The 12,542-nt window shown below is 28.0% G+C and overlaps 1 protein-coding gene across 1 annotated transcript; it reads left to right on the top strand.

The window, feature by feature from the left end:
* The first annotated feature begins 8,378 nt into the window (after positions 1-8,378).
* LOC114163546 (protein SRC1) lies at positions 8,379-9,184 on the top strand. Its single transcript, XM_028047852.2, has 2 exons — positions 8,379-8,816; positions 8,982-9,184. The coding sequence occupies exon 1, from the start codon at positions 8,452-8,454 to the stop codon at positions 8,767-8,769; it is 318 nt and encodes a 105-aa protein (XP_027903653.1). The 5' UTR covers positions 8,379-8,451; the 3' UTR covers positions 8,770-8,816; positions 8,982-9,184.
* The last annotated feature ends 3,358 nt before the right edge of the window (positions 9,185-12,542 follow it).

The raw sequence follows: 12,542 nt of genomic DNA, 5'->3' as shown, positions 1-12,542 counted from the left end.
ATAGATATATGGACAATTAGAGCTATCAAAATGGGTTGGAACCCGCGAGCCAACCTGACCCACCACGGATTCGAGTCGGATTGGGTTGAATTTTTTTTACAAAGTTCAATATAGGTTAATTTTTGACCCGACTCACTTAGAATCCAGCTGATCCGAGTTGATCCCGTGGTGAGCCGAGTTAGCTCACCAACTCGCAAATAAAGGGTCATACAAGATTTATTTTATTATGTTTGATTTTACATTTGAGCCAAGTTAGATTGTTTTTTTTAGTCATTTGGTAATTTGTATTTTTGTGATTTTGATTTGTATTTGGAGTTTAACATACTTTTGTATTGTATTTAGATTATATTGAAGTTTATTTAGATTTTAATAATAATAATAATAATTTAGTTTACTTTAGACTAAAGAAAAAAATTGTATTTTTTGTAATTGAGTGAACCGCTAATCCACCAACTCATGGTTAGCTGGACTGGATTTAAATTTTTTTGGCTCACTAATAAGTGAGTCGGATTGGATTGGTTCACTAAGTGACCAACCTATAGTAGGTCGAATCGAGTCTGGCCAGGTTATTTATTTTGACAACTCTATGAACAATATATCTCCATAAATAATAACTCAAATATAAGAAAAAAAAATTGAATGTAAATAAAAGATCTGATAGAACCAACTTTTCAAAAATAGACCAAACACACCTACCTTATAAAGTCAAACTCATTTCCAGGGATAGATGCTACAAAATCCACAAGAAAGAACTTTCCAAGTATGTGATGTAAATGAACTATAAATGAAGCAATATGTAAATCCATTTGAAGAGAGAATTTGTCAGCTATATTCTAATTAGGGATTAAGGTTATCTACTTTCAAGATTTACTTCAGCAATTTCGTAAGAAGAAAACCACTTCTTTTTTTTCCATGCACGTAAAAAACAACCAAATCTGGTTAGGGATGTGGAATGTAGAACATTAATTTTATTTAATAGGTTTTTGAAATGATTGTCTTCAATTTTATTTTACTATTTTAAACGTCATCAATTCAGTTCTATATTTTAAGAACGAATAAATATATTCCTTTCCAATTCATTAAATTGACAATAATAACATTATAACAATGTGTGTTATGAACAATAAATAATATATTATTAGTTAAAAATAATTTATTAAGAAAAATAACACACAAAGAATAAAATATCATACGTCACTACAATAAATTTGATGAAAAAGATATTAATTAAAATGATTTAAAATAATAGAATAAAATTAAAAAAGAGAGTAAATATTAAAACCTTTTTTTCTTCCTAATTTGCAACCACAAAATTAGGTGACGGTCAAGATAGTCCTTTTTACTTTATGCTTTTCCTTGTGAAAAAAAGAAAAGAAAAAGAAAAAAAGGCTATCCATTTGGCGTAGCCGTTAGGTATAAATATGTGTACAGAAAACGTGAGCATGGCATGGTCTTGGTTATCCGTTATGTTTGACTGTTTGATTGGACAGGTTTTTCAAAGTCACGGTACCAATTTAGTGCCGTTTGCTTTTAAATTGGGTGAGTTACTTTAATATGAATGCATTTCCTTTTTAATATGAATTCTTTCATATTAACTATTCTTTTTTAATTCATTTTCTAACAGTTAATAAACATTTACAATGTTTATTATTTATTCTGTACAATTTAAATTTTGAAAAAATATTAGCAGTTTATTTTTCATTAAAATAAGTAATTTACTTTGTAAAATATAATTAACGTAAACAAGTATCGAGTTTTTTTTTAATTACTTATTCAACCTTTTAATTGTATAAAATGAACATTCTGATTCTTATTTTTTAAAATTATTTATTTTAGTTTTCATATATATATATATATATATATATATATATATATATATATATATATAATTTTTTAATTATTTTAGTGCTTAAGTACCATTTAACACTTGTAGGAATTATAAAGAAATTAAAAATATTATATAAAACTAGAAGACGAGGTTTACTAAAAGTACATTTATTAAAAAAAATCATAAGAAAAAACAAATGACTAATTTAAGTAATATTTCATAATAAAGGTATTTTTAATCTAAATAAAATTTGAACATCATGATCTATTTCGTTTGTTGAAATAAAAGAGAGGTTTATTCTTCATGGAATAAAGAAGATTATATATTTATATATAAAAATATATATAAAGATATAAGTCTAAACTCATTGTATCTAATAACTTAATAACAAAAATATAATAAGCTGAATAAGAATATTTAACACACTATAAATAATATATTTCAAGTTTGGTATAAATATAATTAATTTTAGATTTCATTGATGATTTAGTAAATATATTTACTGGTTGATCACTAAAATTATCAAATTATTAATTTTTTTATATACAATTTTTTTTTCAAATAAAGTAAAAGACGATATTTGAGCTTATATGAAAAATTGTTTGATTGTGATACATAAATGCTTCTTAAAAAATGAATTTCCAAATTATATTTATTTTAGTAATTATTCAAGTCAAATAAACATAAAGTATCTAAGACCATAACTCTATATTATACTTAGGAGTGACAATGCGAGCTAGCGACTTATTTAGGCCTGACCCGTATTAGGCCCGCACATTGTGGGCCGGGTTGGTCCGTCCCGCTTAGAAAACGCGAGCTGGAATATGTGACCTGCCCCATATTCCTTTTGGCTCGTGAGTCCACGGGTTGGCCCACATTTTTGGAGCATCATAATTTTAAAAAATTAAATTGTTGCATTTAAATAATTTTAAAAATGCAAAGTTGTACATGCATTGATCAAATTAATTTGAAGATAAAATATTTCTTAAAGACCATCCAACGAAAGTCATATTTTACAAGCTCAACAAAGCTTTATTCTACACTAAAACAAGTTATGGATGTGAACATTAAGAATGCAAAGCAACCACATCTCACTAATAAAAAATAGTGTAATAATCCAATAAAGAGCAGTCCAATAAAAAATAGTCGAAAAGAGTTCAAAAATTGGTTCACACGTGAATCCACAAGTTGAAGTTTAAGAGTGTTAGGTTATGCGGACTTGTGAGCCAGCCTGTTTTGCCTCACCTCTGACCCACGTGGGTTGCAGGCTATGTGGGCTAGGCTTTTTCGAGCCAACGAGCTCAATATCTTGACGCGTCCCCCGTTTTTTCGGCAGGACGGCCGTCGGGCCAAGCCCACATGACCTTCCCTAATTATGCTTCCACACTAGATTTTGCTACAACTTTTTATTTCTTTCTCCTATCACCAAATCACCTGAATAACTTATAACTTTAGTGTGATTATTGAATCCATATAATAATCTTTTTTCAGAAGAACCTTTAATGTACTTCAACAAATGAATGGAAACATTCTAATGGTCTATATATGGAGAATTAAGAAATTTACTCCCCAAACTAACTTCAAAAGAAATGTTAGAATGAATAGTTTTAAGATAGTTGAATTTTTCAACTAATCTCCTATACTTGTCAAAATTTGACAATGACTCTCCTTGAATAGGTAAGAGTTTGACATTAGGATCCATGAATGTGTCAAAAGACTTTGAATTTATTAACCTATTTTCATCTAAAATATCTAATGCATATTTTCATTAAGAAATAACAATTCCATTGTTGGATTGTGCTATCTCAATTCCTAAAAAATATGAGTTTATTAAGGTCTTTAGTTTGAATGTGGTGACAAAGGTGTGTTTCACCATGTCTTAAAAAACTACTTGAGGCCATACAAAGAATTGAAGAGATAACATACCAAATCAAGAAAACTTCCATTGAACAACAAAACTCATATTACTCCATATAAATTTATTATTTGTACGAGTTTAATAAAAAATAAAAATTGATGAAAAAGACATAATAATTTTTTTTTAGTCTTTTGTTGTATACATTATGTAGAACATCTTCGATATATAACTCATTTGTAGGTTCTTAACATATTTTTTGAGCTAGAATGATCCAAAGCAAAAGTTTTATAAACACTAATAGGACATGTTTATGAACCAAAGAGTTACTTTTTTCTTTAATAATTTCTATACCTCCGTGCCATATTTATCCAATTTTTTCTTTAATGGTCAACTCATTATATATTCAACTTTATGTGTTTTGTAAGAAGGAAAAGTATCTTTATAACGATTATTTCTTCAAAATAAATAATTTTTATCTAACAGTTGTTTTATTAGAAAAAATAATAAAAAATAGAAATTTAAATAATTTTATTTATGTGACATCTCATTTTTAATAGAATTTTTCTAATAAATGATGCATCACATAGTTATAATATAAAAAGAGCACGCGACAAGAAGTATATAGGTATCAACCATTATAGTCATCCATAATATACGGGAAGGAAAAGCCAAAGACACAACACAATGTCATAAACAAAATCTAAACATGAAACAATTTGACAAAAGATTGCTCACAAAGCAATTGAATTTCAATTAAAAGAAAAGTTCTTCAAAATAGGCTCAGTAGTGAGCCAGATCCAACAAACAACTAAACTACACTGCAGCATGCCCATCTGCATGGCGACTACCAAGTATTTTCACATCTGCTCACACCAAAAAAAATGGTGAAAATTGCAAAAAGGGAAAAGCCATACAAAAAACACAACACATACAAAAAGGGTAAGCTAGTGATAATCATATAAATGATCAGGCCATTCCTTAAGCAAATTATAAACACATAAATTATTAAGTATACAAGGCATGTGATGACAAGCAATGCAAGACCTCTGACTCAATTATTCCAGATTATGCGCTTGATATATAATTCTAAGGAAGTACGCACCAGTGTTGATTTTTAAACTATGCAGAGTCTAGCCACAAGGGGTTATTACCCAATCAATCATAAGGTTAATCCCAATATGTCTCAGGCTCAAACTCTTCCCAAGACAAGGATCTCCTACCACTCTCACCAGATAATCACTCTCTCTACGTGAGTGTGAGTGTGAATGATTATTAGAGTTCATAATACCTTCCTTATCTAGACATCTCCTATATCAAGGCATACACTAACCACACCATCACCAAGAATTTCCCTTGAAACTCTTTTACCATCAACATTCCACTTGTTATCTCATAATTATTATCATCCCAAGCTAAACACATCAAGTACAGGTCAAAAAATGCCACATCATTCATGCATAGCTTCATACATCATATTTTTAACATTAACTCAGTCAATCACAAGTTAAAGTAAAGAATTAAAATTCTGCAGTTATTCTCACTTAAGTTAGATTGATCTCGCTTTAGCTAGAAATTCTCGCTTAAGCTAGATTGGTCTTGCTTAAGCTAGACTGGTCTCACTTAAGCTAGACCGATCTCGCTCAAGCTAAAATTCGAATAGAGAGCAAAGTGAAATTCTATTGTTCTCGCTTAAGCTAGAAATTCTCACTTAAGCTATATTGATCTCGCTTAAGCTAGAAATTCTTGCTTAAGCTAGACTGATCTCGCTTAAGCTAAAAATTCTCGCTTAAGTTAGAATAGCAGATTTCCACAGGTTTCAACATGCAAAAACCCAAAATCCCAAACAACAAAACTAAAAAAAATACAACCACGAACATCAAACTAACATTTTAAGCACGATTCAACAACAAAAACATTCAAGACACTAAAAAAAAGGTTTTAAAGTCCTAGGTTTCCTTACTTAACAAATGCTAAACCAACTAAAATCAAGACCAAACATAAGAGAAAAATCGCACGTCTACAACTTAAGGAGTTAGAAATAAGAACATAGAAGACACAGTCAGTTCCTTGATCACAAACGGTGCCATGCCAGGACTGTAACCGAAAAGAAAAGAAACAAATAAGGGTTTTAAGTTCGACTTACACAGAGGGACGAACTGTTCAGCTAGTTCGAAAGAGGATCTTACTCAAGCCTTAGCTCAGCTTCTGAAAGGAGAAAATAAATGATGAGATGTTTCAGTTTTGGAAGTCAGAATGAGAGTTAGTGATTGAGAGTTAGTCTCTAGAAAGGGAGTTATAAATTGATTATGGACCCTTATCCACTAAAGCTGAGCTCATTTGCTTTGAAAACAAAAAAAAATGGTGCTTACAATTTATTTATTATAATATATAGTAATTTATTGTAATTTTCATAAAATTACAAAAAGTGTCTCCACTTTTTCCTCACTTTTCCATTTATATAAACCACTAATAGAAATCACCTCAAATTTATTCATAATCTACTTACTTTGAAAATCAAATTTATATCTTAAAATACTCTTCTCACCTTAACATTAATTTTTGAATTTAAAATTTATTATCATTTATTCAGATTCATTATTTAATAAAATACATATAGAATATAAATATTGAGAAAACGTAAAATAATTAACAAGAAAATAATAATTTTTTCAAATTATAGAAACCAACCATTTTATCGTGTGGAGTACCCATTGACCTAGTTTAAATAATTATTTAAGAAATCATATATACCCATTCAAACTATTTTAATGAGGCTAGATCTAACGTAATATTTAAATATATTTAGATCTAGTAAAATAAAATATCTGAAACCGTTTCGACAGCAGGGTACTATTTACTTTTTCTCATATCAAAAGTTTTATTATTATTATTTATATTTATTTCTCAAAAACTGAACAAAACTGTCAGTGGCGGTTCCCGTTCAACCGGTGTCGGCAGGATTATAACCATCCATGCGTCATCTCCAAAACGAATCAGACAAAAGAAATAACTATCAACTATTATAAAGAAATTATTAAAGTATTTAGATTTATAAGGTATTAACGCTTTAATTAAATCGATTATTTATAAAAAAATTGTATTTTAAATTTAAGTCGGTAACGAAAAGAAGAGGGTAGTGGGAATAACGTTCTTTCCTACTTTCTCTTCTTCAGATACGGAAAGTGGGCCCATCTTATCCTCTTTCGGATCTTTCATTTATGGCCCATAATGGTCGGTGGGTCACCTTCTCCCTTATTCCACGCTACCCTAATTAATCCATCATGCTTTAAACTATTTTTAAAATACTACAATTACTTTTCTTTTTTTTTCTAATCTACCATAGACTTGTTTTTACTCTTTTATCCTCCATAGTTTAGTTTAGGTCAAGTAATAATTTTAGTCTCACGCTCCTCGATTCTTTTATGATTTAGGAATTCTTTAAAAAAGACATGAAATTAAAATTTATTGACACTAATTTTTTGTGTGTTAGAAAGTGTTTGGGTTTAACATTAGTATCAAATTGTGTAAACTAGTCTAAAATGACATTTTATATGAACTGATTTTTAAAGTTTGAAAATCGAACAATAGATATAAATATTTAATTTTATATTTTAAGTTTATAAACTAAAAACATATTTAATTTAATCTTTAATTTTTAAATGTTTGAGTTGATCCAATTCATTTATAAACTCAAATTATTTATTTATTTAAATTAGCATCAAACATTTAATTAATTGAAATAGAAAGATAAGTGTGTGTATAATTCATAATTAGACTAAAGCTACAATGTTCTAAATTATTGAGAAAAAATAAGATGAAAAAAAAATCACATATAATTACTAAAGTTGCATTGTATTCTTTGTTTTAAAACAAGAGGACAAAAAAAAAAGGGAATCATATTATGAATTTGGACTAAATTAAGCCCTCATACATACCTCTTTTTTTTTTTTCTCTTTGTTAGGTTAATCAGTATCTATCATAGAGTTTCAACTTTTCCTAGCTTTTGTTTTTGAAATGAAAAAAGAAAAAGAAAAATAAAAATGGTTCTCAAAGTAGAATCTAGAATGCAAGGTCAATTAACTTTACAAAACATATAGTCCATAGCTTATAATAGAATGTACCTAACCAAAGTTTTGGACAGACATTGTCATGATTTGCATAATACATTGCCGCATCCAACTTTAAGATTTTTTCTGTCTTTGCATTTCGTAAAAGCATATGATGTTTCTCTCAACAGATGCCGTGGTACACTAGAAGAGCTACAGTTAGGTTACAAATGCACAAATTTTAACGACACAATTGTCTCTACCCTAACCACTCGACACCTGGTTTCTTTTAGGCCCAAAGCTTTTTCCTACGTCCTTGTCTGATTAATTCATGTTCACATACTTTTATTTCACACCTCTGATTAATTCTTAAATAAAACATAATTAATTTTCAATTTTACAAATCACAGTAATCACCAGGTAAACTAAAACACCACATTCGATTTGATCTTAGAAATTACATAATAACATCACAGCTGTCACAAGTATATAAAAAAGATCGTGTGAGGTATCAGACTGTAAAAGAAAATATTTTTATAAATGATTACACGCAATGAACACGGTGATGGTCATTGGAGTAATTTCAGATGGATAGCATATTTTCTTTTCCCAAGTGCCACTTTCTTCCTATAAATAGGGTTCATCTCTTGGGGTAAGAACATACCAAAACCAAAACCAAAAGAAGAAGAAGAAGAAGCGAAAGCGAAAGAGAAAGAAGAATGTCAGGAATCATTCACAAGATCGGAGAGACCCTTCATGTGGGAGGGCACAAGAAAGAGGAGGAGCACAAAGGGGAGCACCATGGTGAACACAGTGAGTACAAAGGAGAGCATCATGGTGAGCACAAGGGTGAATACAAAGGGGAGCACAAACCCGAGCACCATGGAGAAGAGCACAAAGAAGGGTTCGTAGAGAAGATCAAGGACAAGCTCCACGGTGAAGGTGGTGAGGGCGAGAAGAAGAAGAAGAAGGAGAAGAAGAAGAAACATGAAGATGGCCATGGCCATGACAGCAGCAGCAGCAGTGACAGTGATTAGATATCACTGCTGCATCACCTATATATATTTATATATGTTAAGCTAAGGTAAATTTTTCCTTTTCTTATATTGTGTATGTTCTCTCAACATTCTCCATGAGGATGAACTAGGAAATTTCTGATCTTGTTTTCTTCTGTTACTTTGATCAATGCACAGAACATAATGACTAAGGTTTGTTCTGATTTTGTTTTTCTCCTTTTTGTCTGATGCAGGTGTATGTGACCAGAGTAGTGAGGGCTGTGACTTCTTTTCTTGCTTTCTTGTGATCTGAATTTATGAGTGAAAAAAAAAGTGAGAGAAAATTGTGGTTGGTCATTTCTGTGGTTTGGTTGGTGTGTAATTAACCCCACTGCTTTGGTTGTATATTATCATTATGAAATAAAAATTTTAATTATCAGTTTTAGTATTACATAAAGTGAGTTATTCTGATTAAGTTTTAATCAGATCTTAAAACAAAAAGGAATCGTGTTTGCTGATAATTTTTTTTCATTGGATTAAGTTTTAATTTTCATTTGCCCAAAATTATTAAACACTACTTCGTTTCTTATACAGTCAAATCATTAAAGGTAACTATTTTATCTGGACAAAATTATTCATGTATATATATAGTCAAATCATTAAAAGATATTCTCTATAAAGATCAAATGACTACTAAAAAATGTTTTAATTTAAAGATAAATCATATGAAAGTTAAAGTTTATGCGATTGATATTCCTAAAAGAAAATCAAATGGGTCAAAAATAAAGTTTAGCACATTGTTTAAAAAAAAAATACATTTTACAAAAGTTTAATACTCTCCTCCCTAAGAAGGAAAGTGTATGTTGATTGTAATTTTAAATAACAATTAAATAATTTAATCTTACTTTTTCTCACTTTTTATTTATTCATGGAATTAAAATTTTAAAATAAAACACTGATTAACATAAATGTAGTGATCCGACACCGGTTAACAGCGAAAGTAAATTTTTAAAAATTATTTATTAAATGAAAAAATAATAGAAATATTTGTATACCTTTATCGTGTGATTATCAACACTATAAATAACTCTTTTAACTACTATCTATTAAGGAATTAATAGTTGACTATTAGATCCAATTTAAAAATGAAAATAATTAGAGTAAAAATAGCCTATGTCTTTATTATAAAATAATTTATTTATTTATGAATATAGGATTAAAGATAAATATAATTCTTATCTGATTTCTTTTTTTTACATTTTTATATTTTTCTATTTCTGCTTTTAAAATATTCTTTTCTAATTGTAAAATATAATCAACTATAGTCAGTTTAGAGTTCACTTGATTAAGAAAAAAAAAATATTAATTAAAACAATTGAAAGAATAAATGTAAGTCACTGTGACAGTTTTTTACGAAATTTTTAGAATCGTAATAAGTAAATAAAAATATCAATAATAACAATAATTTATTTTATTTTATTTTTATCATTTACTTTTATTTACTATTCTATTTTATATTTGTAAATAGTCAAATTTTTTTTTATATTCTTACTTTCTTTTTGTCTTTGCCAAATGAAATCTAAGTATTTAGGATTAAAGGTTGGAAGATAAATTAAATTTTGAAAAGGTATGATGGGAAAAGAATGGGGTGACAATAGTAATTGCCATGTTAAAGCTCTCGGCATCATATTTAGAACTTCGAAAACTTTGGACCGGCCTTTTATTTAGCCTCGTTCTTCAGACGGATTCTTGGGGCTTCTCCCTGCACCCTCAAGCCTTTCTCCAGTACCCCAAAACATTTGTAAATTCTCTTTTTGCCCCCTCAGTAAAAGTAAAAGTAAAAAGAGTAAAAAATATAATTTACTCTCACACAAACACCTCCTACACACCCAAATGTAGAGATGGCAAATAAATTCGTCCCCGTGGATATTGTCCGAACCCGTCCCTGTTTTGACGGGGAATCCTCACATTGACTGGGTATGGGTATGGGTATGGGAAATCCCCGACTTTTTCAATTGGGTATGGGGATGAGTATGAGGATGTACATATCCCCGCCATAATACTTGTCCCCGCCATATCTCCGTCTCCGTTTAAATTATTAAAATATTTATAATTAATTAACTATCTCTCTCTCTATCTATATATATATATATATATATATATATATATATATATATATATACTTTCTATTTCTTATTTCTTTTAATTATTTGTTTGTCTTGAAACTCATTCGCATCTCCAATATATTTTTTATCTTATTATAACCTTTATGTAATTATGTTAAAATGATGTATGTTAATTAAAATTTTTTTATGCCTCACATTTGAATATTTCTATTATTTTTTAATATTTTTATGTATTATATATTTTCCTTTCACATGAGAATGTTTATACTCTCAATTTAAGGTAATATAAAAAAAAATCTTTACTTATTATTATTATTATTAATTTTTGTTTAATTTGAAGAACTCTTTTGTTTCATTAAAATAATTTTCGTTATTTTTCAACTATTGAGTATATATGTTGATATTTGAAAAGTTTTCTTAGTTCTCTAAGGTATTTTTCATCTTATTATACCTTAATTATACATTTGATTTCCTTTGTGCGATTTCTTTCGATAGTCTCTCAAATTATTTCTAAAACACACATTTGTTAGTTTTTTAATATTTTTATTTATTGTTTATTTTCATCATGTAGAATAATATTTCGATATATTCTATCTAATTATTTTTTATTTTACAACTCATTATTAATCATACTGTAATTTTTTCACTTTAAATTATGTTTGAAGTGGTTAAAATTATATATATATATATATATATATATATATATATATATAATGATATTTAGGAATAATATATGATAATTCACTACAAGAAAAACATGAAATAGTGAATGATTTAGTCATTAACCCATATCAATCACTATTTTTCGTCATTGGTAGTAGTAGTTGATTTATTATCTGAATCAGTGATTAAATTAGTGACCGATTCAATGATCGAATCGGTACTTGATTTAGTGACCAATTTAATTACTAATTTATTTGTAATTTAGTGACAAATTTTTTGGGCACTAATGGTATTTCTTTTTAATTTTAACCACTTCAAACATAATTTAATAATTTGTTCTCTAAGGTATTTTTCATCTTATCATACCTTAATTATACATATTATTTCCTTTGTGCGATTTTTTTCGATAGTCTCTCAAATTATTTCTAAAACACACATTTGTTAGTTTTTTAATATTTTTATTTATTGTTCATTTTCATCATGTAGAATAATATTTCGATATATTCTATCTATTTTTTTTATAATTCATTATTAATCATACTGTAATTTTTTCACTTTAATTGTATAAATAACTTTTATTTACTACAATATAAAAATTTAATGTAATTGCTATGAATATTTTTTTGTCACTCCAACATATATTGAAGTTCAAAAGATACAAAATCTATGTCAAAATTTTATTATTGTGTTTATTATTTGTTCTTTGTGTCATTTTGATCAAGTGATGTGTTATAACTTTTATTAGTGTACTAGCGTAAACACATACGTTATCGCGCCTGTGTGTATGCATTTTTTAAACTAAAATGTTATTAAGTTAATATATAAACTAAAATTATAATATTAGTAGATGATAATATTGTAATGTTAGTAAGTTAATATATAAACTAAAATTATATTTATTAAAAATACAGTGAAGTATATCAGAACAGATGAAAAAAATAACCATTGATAAATAAAGAAGAAGAGAAGAGCAAAGATAGCCGATTTTATAAAAAAATTGTAAAAGTAATGGTCAATTTTTAAAAA

This window comes from Vigna unguiculata, chromosome 1 (assembly GCF_037176805.1).
Source record: "Vigna unguiculata cultivar grain cowpea cultivar isolate G323 ecotype 2 chromosome 1, ASM3717680v1, whole genome shotgun sequence".
In the NCBI taxonomy this organism is placed as follows: domain Eukaryota; kingdom Viridiplantae; phylum Streptophyta; class Magnoliopsida; order Fabales; family Fabaceae; genus Vigna; species Vigna unguiculata.
The sequence above is the reverse complement of the archived record's forward strand: the minus strand, read 5'-3'. Positions and strand labels throughout refer to the sequence as shown.